This window comes from Triturus cristatus, chromosome 3_2, assembly GCF_964204655.1.
Source record: "Triturus cristatus chromosome 3_2, aTriCri1.1, whole genome shotgun sequence".
In the NCBI taxonomy this organism is placed as follows: Eukaryota; Metazoa; Chordata; class Amphibia; order Caudata; family Salamandridae; genus Triturus; species Triturus cristatus.
In genome coordinates, this window is record NC_140584.1 from 790,141,087 (window position 1) to 790,161,638 (window position 20,552).

General features: G+C 52.0%; 1 protein-coding gene across 3 annotated transcripts in view; it reads left to right on the forward strand.

Moving 5' to 3' along the window:
• ZDBF2 (zinc finger DBF-type containing 2) overlaps window positions 1-20,552 on the forward strand; it is a 154,704-nt gene that overhangs the window by 19,789 nt on the left and 114,363 nt on the right. The window contains exon 2 of one of the 3 annotated variants that reach the window (XM_085648891.1): window positions 148-268. In XM_085648891.1, coding sequence (XP_085505017.1) covers window positions 254-268 — 15 coding nt within the window. In that variant the 5' untranslated portion in view covers window positions 148-253. Of the gene's footprint in view, window positions 1-147; window positions 273-20,552 lie in introns of those variants that run through there. The other 2 variants (XM_085648892.1, XM_085648893.1) reach the window with 2 other exon arrangements.

Here is a 20,552-nt window from a genome sequence, read left to right on the forward strand (position 1 = left end):
TTGGTTCTTCCTCACTTGACCATGGCTTTTTTAGATCGTTCACATTCTTCATACAAAGTGAGGAACTCATTTGAATCATTAATACTATGGAGTAGGCCTTTTTTATTTCCATCTCTTGTAATGCTTGATGTTTTTCTTGCCTTGCAGTTCGCCAGTGGAGGTTATGGTGCTGGAATGGGTGCACAAGATGGGTCCAGACTCAATCAACAGCCACTGACTGAGAGGTGCAAACCCATTTTGAAACTTGTGTAAAATGAGTGAACACAAGGTTTGTAAGTATAATATTGACTTGGAGCATCTGTGAGTCACAGTACAAATTTCTCAACACCGTGTTCTTTGTGAAAGAGATGGCAATTCACAGATTAAACAAAAAATTTCACTAAAGCCTTATCACAATATATTGTCTAAGACAATTGACTTACTTGGGTCCATGGAAAAGTAATGTGTATGAAGTCTGCTGGATGAAATGTCGAATACAAATTATTTTTTTAAAGTTATTTATGATGAAAGCTGGTAATGTGCCTGTTGGACTTGGCCCTTTTTGCAGGGTCATCCCTGAACTTTTTGCCTTTCTCCTGTATTTTTTCTGATCTGTTAGCTGTGCACTATACCACTGCTGATCAGTGCTAAAGTACATATGCTCTCTATTGTAAATTGATGTATGGATTAGTGACTCCATGATTAGATTATTTGATTTACTGGTCAGACCCTAGTACAGCGCACAATGGGTGCCCAGGGCTTGTAAATCAAGTGCTGCTAGTGGGCTTGCAGCACTGGCTGTGCCATCCACCAAAGCAGCCTGAAAAGTGTGTCTCAGGTCTACCATTGCAGAGCCTATGTGCAATCTGGTACTGCCATGTTGACTGGCCAAGTGCACCCACTTGCCAGTCCCTAAACCTTCCCTTCTCTTCATATCAGACACCCCTAAGGTAGGCCCAAGGGCAAGGTGCCTTGTAAGTAAAAGGTAGGACATGCCCTGATGTGTGTGGCATGTCCTAATAGTGAATTACAGCCATTTTCGTTTTTCACTATTGCAAGGCTACCTGGTCCCCATAGGCAAGAATGGGAAGTTTTATTATAACACCTTATAATCCTAACTGACCCAGGGAACATGGTAGAAATTAGAGTTTAGTATGCCTGAACTCAGAATGATAAAATACATATTTTAGTGAAGTTGGTTTTAACATTCTGTGTTTGAAAATACCACTTTTACAAAGTAGGTATTTTCCTGCCTAACTATCCAAGCCTGCCTCTGCTAGGTTGTGTATTCCTTGTCTGGAGTTTGAGTGACGGGGGGGCTGGGGGATTCCAGGAGACAGGGCGAGTCAGCACAAGGCTGAATAGAGAGATCTGCATGTTGAGTGGTGGGAGTAGTTGAACCTGGGACCTGAATAGGGCTGTGCCTGCCTTCCACAATGCTGACACCTCCTCCTGTGGTGTGTCTGATGGCCCTGGCCCACACTGTCAAAGGAAAGGAGGAGTCTTGTAAACAAAGTGCTCCAAGACTGACCAGAACTGGTTTGGACTAGGCAAAGGCCTCTCTGTCTTCGGAGAACAAAGAGAATATGAGTATAAATACTGGGGCCCAGACCCCAAGACTTTAGATCACTTCTGGGAAACAAGAAGAACCTTTGCTGAGTAGAGGAACCAGAGAGAGAATGCAGGAGGAGACTATCCCTATGCTGTGTGCGTGTTTAAAGATTGGCCTGCAGTGGTTATCTGATTGCCAAAGAAAGGAGAAAGGACTTTGTGCTACTTTCAGCAACTTGTAAGAAGATCTCCAAGGGCTTGAACTAGAGCTTGCCTCCTGCCTGAAGTCTCAGGGATACAAGACTTCACCAACCAGCTCCCCTGAGTTCCCTTGCTGGGAATCTGAAGTGCTTCACATCACTGGAGAAGAGTGTCGCCGTCGCTGCAGACGCCTTCCCATCACCAGAGAAGCGTGTCGCAGGGCCTTTCGCAGCTCAAGAAGATTCACCGAGTTGCCGTCGGGCGTGCACGCATCACCCCTTCATTGTAGCAACATCAAGACGCCATTTTTGTTCATTGCACCGGGTCATCATCGCATTGTGGTGTCGCTAGTCGCATCGCCACAGAAGCGCAGTAAGAAACAGACGCATCACCTCTCCATGCGGTGAAGAACTGATGCATCACCTCCTCTCCGGTAAGGAACCGACGCATCACCGCCCCCTACGCAGCAGTAGGGAACCAACGCGTACACTAAGGGCAAAAACAAACTGACAGGGGGGGGTAGGGCACATCAAACGAAGATGGACCAATACATGGCCCCAGGTACTGGAGGGGGCCAGCCGATGGAGAGCAGCAAGAGGCCATGGAAAGTGAATGAACCAACGGCTACCCTGATACTTGCTGCTATCGTGGCCTCGAGCCTGGCAGTACAGGCTAAGATTGAGACCGTGGCATTGGATGTTAGTTTGCTGTGGACGGATCTCTGCAAAGTGCCGTAGAGTTCTATTGAAACGGAGCAGCAAGTGTCCTCAATGCAGGAGAGCATGACCGCGCTGTAGACTGTGGTGGCCATGCTCGAGCCCCGTTTACAATAATTAGAGGCAAGGGCAGAAGTCGCGGAAGAGAGCTCCCACAAGTGCAACCTGCGGTTCCGGAGGTTCCCTGAGGAGACGGAGGGGAGAGTCCCAGAGACGTATTCTTAGGGGGCTGGATCAAGATGGTGCTCTCGACCATGGAGCTGTCGCAGGTTTTTATGGTAGAAAAGGCGCACCGATCATTGGCCTCGTAGCCGACTGGGGACGCTCCAAGAACTGTTATTGCAAAGATCTTCAACAGGGGCCATGATGCCATTCTCCGGGAGATGCACAAGTTGAGAACCACACAATACGCATATTTCCGACTACACCAGGGCTGCCCAATTAAAGCGACAATTCGTTAACGGTATCGAGCAGAAACTGAAAGAAGTAGGCCTCATATACATGCTACTTTACCTTGCTAAATTGAAAGTGATACATAAGGATTGCTGTCATCTCTTTATGACACTGGAGCACATGTGGGACTGATTGGAGATTCGTGGAGCTGATCGGATCCCAGCAGCTGCCCGGTGCGGCACCCGGGACGGCATTCGGAGAGACAAGAGCTGCATACCCAGACCGAGGAGGAGAAGCAGACTGAGCCGATGCTCTGGTTCAAGGGTGGTTGTTCTTCCTGATCACGCCCTAGACCTAGAGCTGCAGAGGCGAGCAAGAGAGTAGGCCAGGTCCCTGGTGGAGACAGTCACCTCTGCTGCCTCCTTTCATACAGGTTCTATCCTGAGGAATGATGCTCCGATACCTGGGACAGACCAGATGTTGGCATAGATGGGGGCACCACACACTGAGATCTATCTACGGGCTGCAGGTGCCCACTCTGGTATGTTTTTCCTGAATGGGCCTAGGTGGGATGCAGGCCGCTTTGGACTCCTCTGATTGCCCAACTCCTCACTTTCCGTCCCTCCCTTTTCTTCTGTTTCCCCCTTCTCCCTTTTCCTCCCTCTCCCCTTAGTGTGGTTGTGGTTGTTGTTGTTGTAGGGGGTTTCCTTCTTTTCCATGATGTGTGAGAGACTATACGCAGTGCAGTGAGGAACATAGGTACACAAGGGTGGTACGTAGGACACAATACTAGCCGGGTTTATCACCTGCCTGATCCTACCCCTTAGCGATCGCATAAGTGGTACGCCCATCTGACTCCGAGCACACACTGGAGTTCTATTGGGGTTCTTGATTTGGGGTGGAGGGTTTGTCTCTATGATTGGGAAGACACTACTTGAGGTTTTGGGTATTTAACCAGGGTTGGGGGGGATGGGTGCTGTTTAGTTGTTTTGATTAAGGTTTGTGCGACAGCAATTGAGTATCACTTATTGGGGATGGTTGGGGTGACGTGGGGCATGCGGAGGCTGTGACTAGTATAGGCCTCAGTAATGTCTGACTAAGTGCGCATGATAACATGGAATGTTTGAGGGTTGAATTCTTTTGTCAAACGCTACAGGACCTTCACATACCTTAGAAGAATGGGAGTACACATTGCCTTCCTCCAGGAGGCATACCTACTGGAGGCCGAAGCCCAGAAGCTCCATAAAAGGTGGCGAGGGCAATTCTACTCCTCCACCTATTCCTCGTATGCCAGGGGGGTGTCTACATGGGTGCCCCCAAGTGCTATGTTCCAGATGAGAGGGCAGGTAACTTATGTGGCTGGACGGTATGTACTATTGCAGGGAATACTGGATGGGCTGGAACTGTGCATGCTTAATATATATGCACCAAATGTCGAGGATGAGGAGTTCTTCGGCGCTCCAGAAACTGAGCGACTCCCCGTACTGCCTATCATTTGTGTGGGTGACATTAATTGTGTTTTGGATGGTCATTTGGACAGTCATCCTCCCCGGACGGACATGAAGCTCTGAATGGTAGCTGAACTGCATGAACCCATCACAAGGCTTCAGCTAGTTGACATTTAGTGGAAGGGCCACCCCACGTCAGAGGGATACGCTTGTTACCCCCTCCCCCCTCCCCCCCCCCCCCCCCCTCTCACTCATGGAGAACATAGTAGGTTGGACCGCTTCCTCCTGACAAATGAGGGAGTCCTTAATATTGAGAAGGTGAGTTATCAGGTGAGGTTTTAGTCTTACCACGCCCCTTTACAATTGGAGTGTGGAGTGAGGGAAGACCGGCCCAGCATACCCCTGCGGAAGCTTCAGCCCGAAGCACTGGGAGACCCAGATTACAACATAGACATGCAGGTAGTGCTACAATGCTACTGTATCACAAACAGGAACACTGCCCAATTGCGCGGTGTAGACTGGGGAGCTCTTAAGGTGGTTGTCCGAAGTGTAAGCCACAGTAAGACCTATCGTATCAGAAGAATATTGGAGCTGGAGTTGCGAGAGGGAGAGGAGCACTTTGTGGGGCTACAGAGATGGGCATGGGGAAGTGAAGCAGGAGATGAGTCCTTGACAGAGGCACATAGGACAGAAGCGGCGATCTGCGACCGAGTAGACTGTCATGTCCGTAAGGGCTACAGACCACGCCTCCACTGAGAAAGCATCCAGTCCAGAAACAAGCTGGCCTGGTTGCTTAAACGTAAGCGCCCCCGCCACTTATTTTCACTCTTCGCAGACCTGATGGTACTGTAATTATGGGTCAGGAGGCAATTGACCAATTTTTATGCGAGCACCTCTCTGGGGTGTACGCGCCCCACACCTCTGGGTCGAGGGTTTCCTAGCTCAGATGACCCTTCTTTGGCTGACAGAGGTTCAAGCAGACCATTGGAGGAGACATGGCTAGTGTGAAAAGTCCCGGACCAGATGGTTTCCCTGAGTATTTTCAAGCAAATTCTGCCACCCTGAGCTCCTTGAGACCCTTCTTGATGTCCCTAAAGCTGGCGAACTCCTGGCTCACATGTAGGAAGCACTCATAATAACGCTCCCCAAACCTGGCAAGGACCCCACTGACCCGTGATCACACAGGCCGCTCTTCATGCTAAAAATTGATGTCAAACTGCTCAGCAGGGTGCTGACGCACTTAGTTCAAAATGACCAATGTGGATATATGACTGGACAAGACACCCCTCTGAACTTGAGGAGTCTATCCGACGTGATGCACGAAACCCAGACTACTGACTTGAGAGTAGGATTGATAGCCTTAGATATAGAGAGTGTTCTACACCTTATCCTGAACCTGTTTGGGAGGTTCTCCGACGGATGGGTCTAGTGGCAGAGTTCCTGGCATGGGTGCAACTCCTATATAACTCCTAAATAACACGCCTTGTGCGCGAGTCTGAGTGGGCAGTGCAGTGTCTGACACCTATCGCCGCTCTTGGTTGCCCTCTCTGTGGAGCCACTGGCGACATACCTCCGAGATCAGCTATGAGATTTGGGAATACAGGTGGAAGACCAGACCCACATCATATCCATGTGTGTAAGCTAAACTTGGATTTATGCGAAGGATCCTGAATGCTCTGTGCCCCTTCTCAAGCGACTGATGGCGGACTTTGGGGCTCCACGTCAATCATCCTAAAACTGTTCTATACCCCCTGGCAACCCTGACTACATTTAGATGTAGGTTTGCCATGGGAAACTCTAAGTTTCCGATATTTGGGTCTGCTGATAACGCATGACCGCTGCCTACAGTAAGAGTTAAAAATGGGCAGGGTAATGGAAGGCCTGGCAGCCTCGGTCTGATTCTTGATTATATTGCCCCTGTCGGCAATGGGTAGAGTATCCTTAAGCAAGATGGTTTAATTGCCCCACTGCCTTTGTAATGCAGAATTCATTCTGCTTTCTGCCCACCACGCTGTTTCGGCAAACCGATGAACTGTTGATGAATCTGGTGTGGGCGGGTAAGAGGAACAGGGTTCCCCTGGAGATCTTGAAACTGGAAGTTAGGTCTTGGACTCCCGGATCTCCAACTAAACTATCTGGCAGAAATGCTGCAATACACGGCACTGTGGTGTGAAGACCGGCCCAATTGGGGGGAGAAGCACTTGCTATTGGGCTCCACTAAGATCTCTGAGCTCCCGAAGCTGCTCATAAGTGGTAGGAGGCTCCCGGTGGGGACTCGGTTTATTGTCACCCAGGGGTCCCAAGCGTGGGGAAAAAGCAGTCACAAAAGTACTGATTTGGGCAAACTATGCTCAGCTTTCTGGATCTGGTGGTTACACCCCTTGCTGCATATACAGGCTTCCAAGGATGTTTCTAAATGGTTGGAGAACGATTGCCAGAGAGCAGGAGACCTATTCCTGAATTGTATTTCTATGTCCGTAAAAGAGGTTGAGACTTTCTACGGAGTAAATCATAGACAGTCGCACGAGTCGTGATATCTGGACATCATTTCAGGAGGAGCGGGAGCAATCCCAAGTTCTACAGGTGACTCTGGATCCAGGCTCCACCAAGGGTATTCTCTTCCGGCTCAATGCAGCCCTAAAATTGATAGGCAGACAAACATTTCTCTGAAGTGTGCCTCTTGGGACGGAGAAATGGAGACCCCACTCACGGACAGTGAATGTCAGCAGCAATGCCTAATTTAAGCAGGTACAATTTTACTTTCTCTACAGGGCATGTATAGTATTGTAATTGCATTTATATAGCGCTTACTACCCCTCACAAGGCGTCATAGCGCTGTTCGGCGAGTAGCACGCTACTCCGGAACCCATAGAGGATTAGTGTTGAATTGGTACAGTGAAATATGAAAGTAATGTGAGTGGTGGATAGGTTAGTCAGTTATTTGGATTCAGAAGGATAGCGGAGGGGTAGAAGAGTGAAATAGGTTTTCATTTATATAGCGCTTGTTATCCCTGGTGGGGGTGTTGAGGCACTTTTTTGGCGAGTAGCACGCTACTCCAGAACCCATAAAGGATAAGTGATGAATTAGTATAGTGAAATATGAAAGTAATTTGAGTTGTGGATATTAGTCAGTTATTTGGATTGAGAAGTATAGTGGACAGATTAAAAAAGATTTGCATTTATATAGCGCTGTTGCCCCTGAGGGGTTGTTTAAGTGCTTTTTAAGGATTAGTGTTGAATTAGTATGGTGAAACATGAAAGTAATTTGAGTGGTGAATATTAGTTGGTGCTTGAGATTGCTCAACAAAGACCTGTTCTGACAGGAGCCAAGTAGCTGATTCCCGGTGTTTGTATCCACATCTAGGATATAGCTAATTGGTGATGGCTACTGTGTAGGGTCTATTAAAGTGTGAAGGTTTCTCAATGTTTTAAGAAATTTGAAGTGTTTTAAGGGGTAATCTGGTGCCCTACCCATGGATGTAAATCCAGCAACTGAGAATATTAGTTGTAATCTGGCATTCCACAGTGCCCCAGTCAAAAACCTAGTCTAGAGCCAAGCGACTGAGGCTCCGACCGTTACCTCCCGGACATCCTGCTGATTATCCTGAGGAGGGGGCAGATCGTGGTCGCTGGATGCGGACCCGATGTGGGGCAGTGCGGAGCAGCTGGTGTGGCCCCGCGAGCGGCGACTGAGGGGCGCTGTGGCCCAGCGGAGCTTGTGTGGCGAGGAGGCGCGCGGCGGCCTGTGAGGCGGGGCCTGTTGCGAGACCTGGCGGGGACGCCGAGAGACGGAGCGGGAGACGGCGCTGACACCGAGGTTGTTCCCCTGGCGGCTGTGGTGCCTCGGCGGCTGGGAGCTGCTGTCTCTGGCGGTCGCAGACTGGTGGGAGCCCTGACGGGTGCTGCGGAGACGTGGAGCGGAGCGTGGCGTCCAGGCCCTGCAGGCCGCGAGATAGCCACACATCGCGGAGAGCGGTGGAGGACTGAGGAGCGGCGACCATCCGGCAAGACCGGCAACCGGGGGAGCCAGGGGACCCGAGTGGCGAGGCGTGAAGGGCTGTGCTGGGGGCCTGCAGCGGTGAGTCCGGAGTGCATGGGAGTGAGCTGCGTGTGGCGGAGGACCCCGAGCTGGAGTGGCCTGTGCGGCGGAGCCTGTACTGGGGCGGCCGGGAGAGGACAGTTGCTGCGCGGGAGAGCCCGGAGGCAGTGGAGCGGGCACTGAGGCCTGGGGCTGACGCCCTTATCTGCGGGGCGCCGCACTGCGAGTGGCCGCGGCGGAGGACGGCGCGCTAGCCATTGAGGGGGCCGCCTGGAGCAGCACATTGAAGAGGCGAGACGCCCTCGCCCGGGGCACTGGACGCTGCGCCGCCTGGAGCGTGACCCCGGATGTGGTGCTGGCTGGCGGAGGCTACAGCGCCTGGGTGCATCTAGCAGGGCCTAGACTGACCGCCGGCTAACTGGAGCACTGGTGAGGGGGCGTGGTGGTGCGGAGCCCTGAAGGGAACTGGAGGACTACTGCCGGTTGGGCCCGTCCTACTGGGGCCGGTTGCCGTTGCGGACTGTGGAGGGCCCCCGATCCTCCCCCCCCCCCCCCCTACAGACTTTGGCCCGGCGGCTGGGCCTCGGGTGTCCGAGTAGGGGCCGGGTGACAGAGTGGAGCGGGGAGCCGGCGTGGATTGGAGGGCCCGCGACTGGTCGAGTACACGGCGCCTGGCAACGACCTGTGAATGCCGACCGCCCAACAGTACGTGATGGGCCGACTACGAGACAAGGCGCAGCAGGGTCAGCCGCGGGCTGGGACTGCAGACCCCGCACAGAGCCGGCCGGGGGGGGACGCGGAGTCGCAAGCGGCGGCCCTCTCGACCAAAATGGATACCATGCTAGCGGCAGTGGAGAGGCTCGGCGCCACCCTGGATCAGACGCGGGCGTCCCTGGAAACAAGGATGGACAAGGTCACGTCTGATTTCACCCTCCTCCATGCTGACTACCGCAAACTGGCCGAGAGTGTGGAGTCGCACGGTCAGACGCTCCAAGAACTACAACCTACTGTGCGGAGCCATGGCGCGGCGCTGCAGGATGTACTGGACCGGGTCCATGCGCTCGAAGACAGGGTTGATGATGCGGAAGGACGCTCGAGGCGCAATAACATCCGCGCAGTGGGTCTCCCGGAGGGAGTGGAGGGCAGGCACCCAGAGCAGTACGTGGAGAACTGGCTGAGGGGCCTCCTGCCCCAGGGGGTGTTATCTCAACACTTCGTGGTGGAAAGGGCGCACAGGGTGCCGGCGCAGAGACCCCAGCCGGGGGCCCGGCCCCGACCGTTCCTATTCAAGCTTCTCAACTACCGGGACAGGGACGCGATCCTCAGCGAAACTCGAAGAACTGGTGACCTGACCGTGGGCAGTAGCCGAGTTATGCTCTTTCCCGACTACACCGCAGCCGTCCAGCGGCGACGAAGCAACTACATGGCGGTGAAGCGCCAGCTGCGGGAGTTGGCTCAGCCTTACTCCCTGCTGTTCCCGGCCCGCCTGCGAGTGGTGGCAAAAGAAGGGGCCCGTTTCTTCGACTCCCCGGAGGACGTGTGGGACTGGCTGGAAGAGTCGGGACAGTGGACGGGGGCGAGGCCTGCTGGTTCGGAGGTCGACGGCCACCCGGGGAGGCGATCTAGAAGACGAGGGCGCCGAGGGGCGCGGCGGGCGGCGCGGCTGGGACCGGTGGCACCTAGCCCGGACAGAATCCGGATGGAGCGGCGGGGGGCGTTGGAGGCGGTGGCGACGCTTGGGACGCCGCCCGCCAGTGACCGCATGGACGCCTGCACACCCAGCGGGGCAGGAGCGAGTGGGGCGTCGTCCCCGTCCACAGTGGTCTCGGAGGACTTGCTCCTGCCGGTGGTGACCCCGCAGACGGCGGACCTGATTGCGTGACCAGATTTCGGGATGCCGAAGGTTAGACAACAGCTGCGGACACTGAACTGGGGTCACGCGACGGCCTTGGAGCTGTACTGGACGGATCCGGGACCCTGGACCCACTCCGGGGGCAGAGGGCCCAGAACTGGGAGCGCCTGGCCCCTGCGGGGGCGGGCTGGGTGATGCGTACGTCACCTAATATTGCATCTGTGGAAGCCTCCCGCTGGGGGCTCACATTGGACCTGCACGGCAGTTCGGCTCCGGACCTGATGCTGCTCCTTACTCTTCCAGTTGGGATGGGGGAGGGGTACTGGTTCCGAAGGTTGCTATGATTGCACGAACCCCATTTGTTATCACACTGCAATAGCCTAATATTACTTGGCGTTACTGAGGTTTGGACGGATGCCCTGTTGGGAATACGCCCTGTTTGTTACACTGTTCATACTGGTTCTACTGTTTACATGGCAGCGCGTTAATATGCTCCCCCCTGACTGTGGGCCCCCCCCTTTCCCTGGCGAGGGCGCCCTGGCCCCAGCCCGGCTTGCTCATCTGGACTTGTAATGGCGCACACTAACATTGTGACCTGGAACATACGGGGCATGCACACACCGTCCAAGCGCTACGCCATCTTCTCCTATCTGCAGCGACACTCAGTCGGGATTGCCCTCCTACAGGAGACGCACATGTCCTCGACGGAACTGGGCAGGCTCTCTAGGCGCTGGAGGGGACACACGTACGGCACAGTTTATTCGGCGCACGCTCATCTGGGTGCGAGCAGGTGTTCCTTTCGTCTGCACGGAGGTGGCAGTGGACCGGGAGGGGAGGTACACCTTAGTGCGGGGGAAGCTGAACGGCCAAGAGCTGTTGCTGGGCTCGCTGTATGCGCCCAACGTGGACAAGGCTTCTTTTTTGGCGCGATTGACGCAGCTCCTACATCCTTATGCTGGGCTCCCCTGGCTGCTGGGAGGGGATTTTAACATGGTACTGGACGTCCAGTTGGACAGATCCCTCCCACCCCTTCGCGCCACGGCGGTGGAATCTAACGCCTGGGCGCTGGGAGATTGGCTCACGCACTGGTCGCTGCAGGACTTGTGGCGTACACTTCACCCGACGGACCGGCTATATTCCTACTACTCGGCGGTCCATGATCTCCATGTACGGCTGGACAGGATAGTGGGGACCCAATCGTTGCTCCCGCTTATCGAACAGTCGGAATATCTGGGGCGGACGCATTCCGACCACAACCCCTTATGGCTTCGGATTTGCTGGGTGGTGGACCGCTCGCCGGTGCCCACCTGGCGACTTCAGCCGAGCGCTCTGGAGGACCCGGAGTTCCGTTCCTCCCTTGGTACGGCCGTCCTGGCGACGGGCAAAACTCCGGGGCCGGACGGATTGCCCGCGGAGTACTATAAGGCATACCGCGAGACCCTGGTGCCGCTGCTGCGCGAGCTTTACAGCAAGTCGCTGGAAGAGGGGTCGCTCCCACCCTCCATGCGGGAGGCGTTCCTGGTCTCCCTACCTAAGCCGGACCGCGACCCCACGGCCCTGGGCTCCTACCGCCCTTTGGCGATGCTCAACGTCGACTACAAAATACTGGCGCAGGCCCTAGCGGAGCGGTTAGCACCGGTGGTCCCGCACCTGGTGCACTCTGACCAGAACGGGTTTGTCCCCGCGAGGTCCACGTCGCTCAATCTCAGACGATACTTTAGGGTGGCCGGTGAGGCAGTGCACAGATGGCCCAGAGCGGGGTGCCTCCTCCTCGACTTGGAGAAGGCGTTTGATTGCTTGGAGTGGGGATATCTGTCCACGGTGCTGTTGCAGTACGGACTGGATGGGGACTTCCTCCGGATGGTTGACCTACTCTACAGGAACCCCGCGTTCCGTGTTCGGTTGGGCCCCCATGTCTCGGAGGCGGTGCCGGTGGGCCGGGGCACCCGACAGGGATGTCCCTTGTCCCCGCTGCTGTTCGCCCTGGCGATGGAGCCCCTGGCGGAGGCTCTGCGGACGACCCTGGGCGATGGTATACCACTGGGAGACGCGGTTCATCAGGTGTCGCTTTACGCGGACGACCTGCTGGTGTACGTTAGAGACGTAGGTAGTATGCCGGAGCGGCTGGCCCCATTGCTGCGGTCCTTTGCCACTGTTTCGGGGCTTCGCGTGAACGCGGGTAAATCTTGTCTGTACGCTTTCAGCGAGGAGACTGCGGACCCGGGTTACAGCCTGAATGGCACGCCGGTACAGTGGAGGGGCGGCACCTTCCGATACCTGGGGATACACATTTATCGATGCCCAACTGACTTGTTTGATGGCAACTTGGGGAGGGTGGTCACGGCGCTTGGGTCGCAGGTGGCCTTTTGGAATACGCTCCCGCTAACAACCACGGGCAGGGTGGCGCTCGCCAAAATGGTCATACTCCCTCGTCTACTGTACTACTTTGTCAACCTGCCACTGTACGTCCCACCCGCCTTTTTTGGCAGGCTCATCCGGATGCTGCGGGATTTTGTCTGGGGCAACGCCAGGCACAGGTTAGCGCTAGCAAAGCTTTTCCTCCCGACGGACAGGGGTGGTCTGGCGGCGCCCTGCTTTGAGCATTACTACCTGGCGGCACAGCTGCAATGGATCGCCCGCTGGTTGGCTGACAGGGGCAGGGATGACACAGCCACGGAGGCTGCCCCCTACTCGCTGGAACGTGTGACCGGGCTTTTCCACCCCTTGGCCGCGGTGGCGGGACCGATGCCGCTCCTCCTGGCTGTGGCGCACAGGTGCTTTAGGAGGGCCTTGTACCTCACGCGTGCAGTAGTACCATACGCGCCGGCGATACCCCTAGAGGGTTCTCCTGGAGGTGGGGGGGTGCTCGCGGCCCCCGTGCTGACGGGCTGGTGGGCGGCGGACGTGCACACGCTGGGGGACCTGTACAGGGATGGTGAGCTGATACCGTACGAGACCTTGGTGTCGGAGGACGGGCTCCCACCCGGCGGATTCCTCTTGCACCGCTCTCTACTGGCGAGCCTGACCGCCAAATGGAGGAGCATGGCCACAGAACCTGCCCAACATCTAACCATGCAATATCTGCATGTCATGGGAAGGGGCGGGCACTTGGTCCGCTGGTTCGCCGCCTCGTTGCGAGAGCACACGGCGGTTGATCTAGGCCCGCTCCGCGGCAATTGGGAGCTGGACCTGGGGAGGCCGCTGATGGACAGGGAGTGGGAGAGGGTGCTCAAGAGCCCAGTGCGAATCCCCCGCAATCTGCGGTTTCGTCAAATCCAGCTGTTCATAGTCCACAGGGCCTACCTCACACCTGAGCTGATTAATAGGTACTTCCACCGCGCGGATGCGCTCTGCCCTCGGTGCCGCGTGCTAGGGGCGGGGCTGCTACACATGCTGTGGGGCTGCCCTGTGCTACACGCCTATTGGAGGGCGGTTAGTGGGCAGCTGCAGGGGAGTGTGGGGCGCAGCGTTCCCTTTGACTGGCCCGAACACATCTTGCACCAATTTACCAGATCGCCTAAAGACATGGTAGTGTCCAGATTCCTGGACCTGGGGCTTGTGGTGGCGAAGCGCCTCATTACCAGGAGATGGAAGGCGCCCGACCCGCCGCACGCGAGGGCCTGGAGTTCATCGTTTCAGGCATGGGCCAGAGCGGAGGGGACGGCCATCCGCAGGGAGGATACACTGGGGCTGCGGAGGGAGCCCATGGCGGACCGCTGGGAACAGTTGCTTGCTGAGTTTCGGCGCTCGGTGGGGGAGGGTACCACAGGCTGCACGTGTGAGGCCAGGCAGGATGGCAATGGCGCAAGCGGCGGCGCAGTGTAGGCAGTCTCGCTGGCGAGACAGCATAGCCCCCATTATCACTGGTCCATAGATGAGGCGTTTGGGAACACTTGGGGATATCTGCGCCCATTGGGGCTTGGAGGGGTGCTCCTGGAGTTCGAGGGGGGGGGGGGTTGGGGCGGGCAGGGGGTAGGAGCACACCATACACATCAATGTACACGCTGCCTTTGTTATGGGTTCTCCCTTTTGTATTGCATGTAACCTTTTCGACTTTACTGACGCCTCAGTTGCGTAGGCGAGCTTAGTTTCCTTGTACGGCTCAATGGCTGGTGGGTGGTGGGGTTGGCCCCTCCCCACGAGATGACATCGGAACTACTAAGGGTGAAGTGACTGGATCTCAGGAGGGCGGCGGTGGGCGCGCTAACAGACACCAGGTTGTCCCCCCCCCTCTTGACAGTTGGCTTGATTTACTAGCCTGTATAAGTCTCTGACTCAATGTATGTGAAATGTGATGCCGTACGATATACTCCTGTACTACAATCTAAACTTAATAAAAACAGATTTGCAAAAAAAAAAAAGTCTAGAGCCGAGTTGAGCCAAAATATGTTCCATGCAAGAAGACTGAAGAATCTTCGTCTTGAGAACCAGGTATTTTTCTCAGGATTATATGGAAAGAACTGCTGCAGAAGCCTGATGGTTCTGGAAGCACAAAACAAGCCAACAGTTCATAAAAACAATATGTACCACCTTTTCAGGTACCTCTGACTGTCAGCTTGAAACAGAATTTTATTTTTCTGTAGCTAACAATGTATTTGAGGTATTTATCACACCTAGCAGCTTATGTTGCAATTTGGCTGCACAAATTCGGACATAGACCAAAAATACATTTTTGGTGGCTTAATAAAAAGTGAAGAACCACCATTAATTCACCTCCTGTTTCTTTATCTATTTCGATATTTCCAGATCCTCTGATTGAAAACAGAAGCTCTCATTTCACTGTTTGAAGTGATACACCCCACATCATTATTCCGAACTCCGAGGAAATCTAGAAGACGTTGGCCAACATGTTCCTAATTGTGTTTGAATGCTTTAATAGATTATGGCTAATTTAATCAACAAATTATACAACTTTGGCTCACTGATTTCATATTACACTTTCACATCTGTTGCTTTCTTTGTGGCACATAAAACTGTCACAGCATTAAAGCGCATCATTTTATGGTCTTACTCTGATACAATGAATTATGTTTAGCATGTGCCACAAAAAACCTCAGAAGGTTTATCAGAGTTTATGATGATATTTCTTAATATCCTTGTGTACCAAAAAATACACCCATGCTGCCATTCAGTGTCTGTGAGATTCTTTGTTGCGTACTTTCTAGTGGAAAGAAAATGCACTTGATAAACTTGTTGTCCTCCTGAGCATCTCAAGACAAAGGTAATATTAGTATTTTGTAAAATATAACTGGGCTTTAAACATCAGGTTGCCTGTATTGACTTGGAAGGTCACTCTGCAGACCCTAAGTATTGGCATACCTTTGGAAAATCATGACATTATATCAGAGTGGTTAAAAAGTCTTTAAAACCCACAACGAGCGTAACGTTATCCTGGTGCAAGTATAACATACCGAGGGTAAATATTGTAGTGGAGGCAGCGTTTTAGATACATACATTGCTATGTTAGCATAAACGCCTTAGATGTTAGAAACGCCATCTTGCCACTTTTGCTGCTCTTGTACACGACACTGCAGATACATGTTATTATTTGAAAACTGCTTGCTTGCCTTTTCTTCACATGAGAACGGTCAGTTGTTCACATCCCTAGATGTGCACTGCGACCTTGGTCTGAACATTATGTGCAGAAACAGTCTGAGCCACCAAACAATGTATGATTTTGAGTTCAGGTTGATCGGCCCACGCTCTAGCCATAACACGCACACAGCTGCAAATATCTGAAAGTCGAGAGCCTTTAATATTGCAGTTTGCATGCATTAGACACACATTCTGGAGATGAACTTTTCCATGCGCAGAGCAAAGCTGATCCTGTGATGTGATTCACCTAAGCTAATCTTTACGGTATGGGGTTCCCCATTCAAACCTAGAGACCTTCTATTAGTATAATACTAGCTCACTAGTGAAGGGAGGGTGGTTGTATTCCACGATCATTTGTAATATGAATTCTCCCTTCATTTTCTATGGTATTGTAACAATGCTGATGGTTTTAATTTTAATCATTTGTCTGCTTATGTTAGCCAAAGTACTGCATCTTAGGACACGTAGTTTATAAAATAAACATTTTTAAACTTTACTGTGTCTCTGATTACTCTTGTTGTGGACTGATATGAGAATAACGAACAGGTATTTCTGATTCCCACCATTCCTGAGAGTACTCTTAAGTCGCTTGTTCTGGGTTGTCTATACATTGGTAGCTTCGAGAGGATACGGAGAACGAATGGGACACTGATGCTAGTCGGATTGGGGTTCTGGGTTCTGAGGTGAGTTTTTGGTACACCGCAATTCACTGAGGTCCTGGTTTCCTGCGCATAGTTCTGTGCATGAGCAGAATCCCTGCAACAATATCTTGGGAGCTCGATTATAAGACCTACAGGTGACAAAATGCTCAGGAATGTTGTTTAAACTCTTTAAGTTAGACAATTTAAAGACCTTCATCATGTCCCAAATTGAGAATGTGCTGCTTATTAAGATGCATGACGCCACAGCGCTTACATAGGGCTTATCCTACTCTACCAACAAGTTGCACTAGATGTAGTGTAATTCCTGTGGACTTTCAAAATGTAGCATAGACCTGTGCACAGCTACAAACTTTTTGGGGTGAGGCATTGCATGAAGTGCGCAGAGTGACAAAGGTTAGAGTAGAGCTTATACCCGGACGCTGCCTGCTGGGACTGCTGCCTCTTCCCAAGAAAAAAGAACAATTGATGGACAGAATGCAGAACAATGTCATACATTCACCCCAGGACAGAGATCTGGGCCTAAATCCATTGTTTTTTTGCTCACCATGCCATTCCAGTTTGGACCCAGCCATATGCAAATCAGTCTTGACCCTGCGCCCAATGGGAACAGTCCAGCCTGAACTGCCAGTCCAGGTCCTCCCTGGACTGGAAACAGGCATCCTAGGACCGGTTTCGGGCAATCAGCCCTCATCAGCCAGGATAGCTTGACTCCGGTGGCATGGAGACCACGGGGCCCACGGATGCTTGTTTCCAGTCCAGGCAGGACCATCAATTGTTCTTTTTGCATTTGTCACCCCTAGTGGGACGGGTATGCCCAGGCGTGGGTCCCGTGCTCTCCATGCCACTGGAGTCAAGCTATCCTGGCTGATGAGGGTTGAAAGCCCGAAACTGGTCCTAGGAGGATTGTTTCCAGTCCAGAGTGGACCTGGCCTGGCAGTTCGAGCTGGACTGGTCCCATTGGGGCAGGGTCAAGACTGATTTGCATATGGCTGGGTCCAAACTGGACTGGCATGATGTGCAAAAAAACGATGGATTTAGGCCCAGATCTCTGTACTGGGGTGCTTTAGTTTAGTTTAGTTTAGTTTACAAGACTTTATTCGGCATCATAAAAAACAATACCATAAAAGCACAGGTTAAAAGAGAGACAATACATTTATAAACACTCTCATTACCATAAAAACACAATGGCCAAGGTGAACTCACTAACATTTCATCGCTAGAATAGTACCCCCAACTCCACGCAAGTCTTTTACAAAACAGTTTTCAGATAGTGCTAGGGGCAGGCCACAGGCTATTTATACCAACCCAATGGTACTTGTAAGGCGCATTGCCAACCGTAAAAATTTCACCATACAATACAAAGTTAAAATCTCAGAGGAGAGTTTTAGATACAAAAGAGCCACCTTTGCCTGCCTAAACCCTGCCTTCTTTAAAATTCTGTTTAAAAAAATAAAAGCCTTCTGGGGTACATATAAAAAGGGCATAACAGTACAAAATGAAGGGTATCCTGCGGAGATCGTTGATCGCAGCTGCGGGGACCTTCTGTTCTACCGTCCTCGTAAAACCTGCCGGCACCGCTAGGCTGTAGTGTAGTAGATCCAGCCTAAAACGTGTCATTAAAAATCTATCTTGGGCATTGTGGATAAGACAAAGATAAGATTCAATGCTCAGACATGATTTAGTTAAAAGGTAAGATCTCACTGTGGGTTTTCTAATCTCATTCTCTTCCCTACACGAACCCAAATAGTTCAGAAACTCCACCTTGACACACTCCTTGTCCTTGGCCAACAATTTCATGGGGTCAATAAAGAGGTCTAGACGGCCCAGGGCCTCAAGGGATTCCTTTACATAGTTTTAACCATGGAATGGTCTTCCCTTTTTCTCGGAGCAAACAATCATTAATGATTTCCCTAGTCAAAGTGGCCTCAGGGTTTGTCCAGATTTTGATCCAGCAGCTGATGGGCTTTAGTTTCAAATGATCATTTATGTACATGGCACCCAATTCCTCATGAATGATGGTTGACAAGGTACTCTTGGGGACTTTTAACAATCTCCTGAGAAATTTGTTCTCTTCGATGTTAAGAATTTTTGTGTCAGTAAATCCCCATACTTCGCTACCATAGAGTAGTTTGGCACAGCATATAGAATTATAAAGTTTCAAAATCTGGTCCGGAGACCAGCGGCCCAACCTGTGAGCGAAGTTCATAATCGCACCCGTACTTCTAGTTAGGGTGCGACATTTCTCCTCTAACAGAGGTTTAAAATTGAGCCTGGTGTCAACCCGCATTCCCAAATATGAGAAAGACTGAACTTTTTCTATATGGTGTGCCCCAATCATGTACTCTTATTTCTTTTTGGGCGGCTTCCCTACCTCCATGATGTACGATTTGGCAAGGTTTGCAGACCGATCCAAATTCTCCATAAACTGCACAAACCCATCTAACAGTCTTTGAAGGCCCAGAGGGGTCCGGGCCAAGAGAACTGCGTTGTCTGCATAAAGTAGAACCGGGACCCCTCTGGTGCCTATCCTGGGTGTGTCGACTCCCAGTTTCACCAATGCATTCTCCAGGCCATTTATATACAAGGTGAATAAAAAGGGTGCCAGAATACAACCCTGTCTGACTCCCCTTGTGCATGGGAATTGGTCGGTCATGCTCCCCTGTTCATTTTACCTAATCTGGGCTTGCGTGTTCCAGTGTAGAGATCTCAATATATTTACTAGGGCCTGATCCACTCCCAGCTCTTCCATGAGTTCCCATAATTTCTTTCGATTCACTCTATCAAAAGCTGCCGTCAGATCCATGAAAGCCAAGTACACAGTCTCTTGACTTGCTACCGTGTACTTGGCAGTCAACCGGTACAAGTTAAGACATTGGTCAGCAGTGGAGCGTCCCGTTCTAAAACCATACTGCGTGTTGGTAATAATCTTGTTTTCCTCTGCCCAATCTAAAAGGCGATTTAGAATGGCCCTGCCTAAAACTTTCACAGTCACGTCTATAAGGGAGATGGGTCGATAGCAAGATGGACTTTCCTTGTCTCCTTTTTTGAAGATTGGCACAATTATTGCAGTTGACCATGAGGCAGGCATACCCGTATTTACTGCGGCATTGATGACCCTAGTCAGTATCGGGGCCCACAAGTGCACCTGGCTAAGAAACCAGTCCGGGGGGACCCCATCTGGACCGGGCGCTTTGTTTCTAGACAGGCCCTCTATGCCCGCCTTGATTTCACTCAGTGAGAAGTTTGCATGTCCCACTCTCCCGGAGCCCTCCTCATTTGCTGGGTGGTTCTCCTCGGTACAGTGATTATACAGGCCATTAAAGTGCACGAACCAAGTCTCCGGCAGGATGTGATTTACGATCTTGGGTTTATCCCTATCTTGGAAACATGGGTCATTAATAACTTTCCAAAATGCCGTCCTACTTTTTGTATCTACTGCTTCCCTCAAATTCTCCCATGCCTGCCGTTGCAGGGCAGTTTTACGGCATTCAACAGCCTCTTTGTATAGGCCCCGGCAGGCGGCAGCCCTCATTTTATCCCTGGGGAGAGTTTTCAGTGCCAATTTAAACTCTCTCAGGGCCCTAGAACAAGCATGATCGAAGCAACCATGTTCATTTGACCCCTTTTTCCCGGGATTATTCCGGAGTAAGCTGTTAATGTGCATTGTGACCCCTTCGTAAGCCTTGACTAGGTCAACCCTTTCTACTGTAGGGCTCAAATACCTCCAGACATTCTGCTGTTTATCCGCCATGAGTGCACCATAAAATGCATCAACATTCATATGGGCCCATCTGGGTCTTCTCCCTTGGTCAGCCGCCATTAGAACCCCATTTGCACCCCTCTTCTCTTGTGGGCTAGTCACGCTAAGTTCAATGAGTGCAATTACAAGGGGGTTATGATCACTAAAGATACTCGGTTCTATGTCAAACCCCAGTACCGCCTGCTTCAATATGTTGGATACAAACATAAAATCTATGAAAGAATCACAGCCTCTCCCTTTAAAGGTTGGATGGACCCAGCTCCGTACCCCTCCTATTAACAGGTCCATGATGTGTTGAAGGGCATAAATTCCCAGTACCTTGTTTAGCTCGTATCCCTCCTTTGAATGTTCTAAGT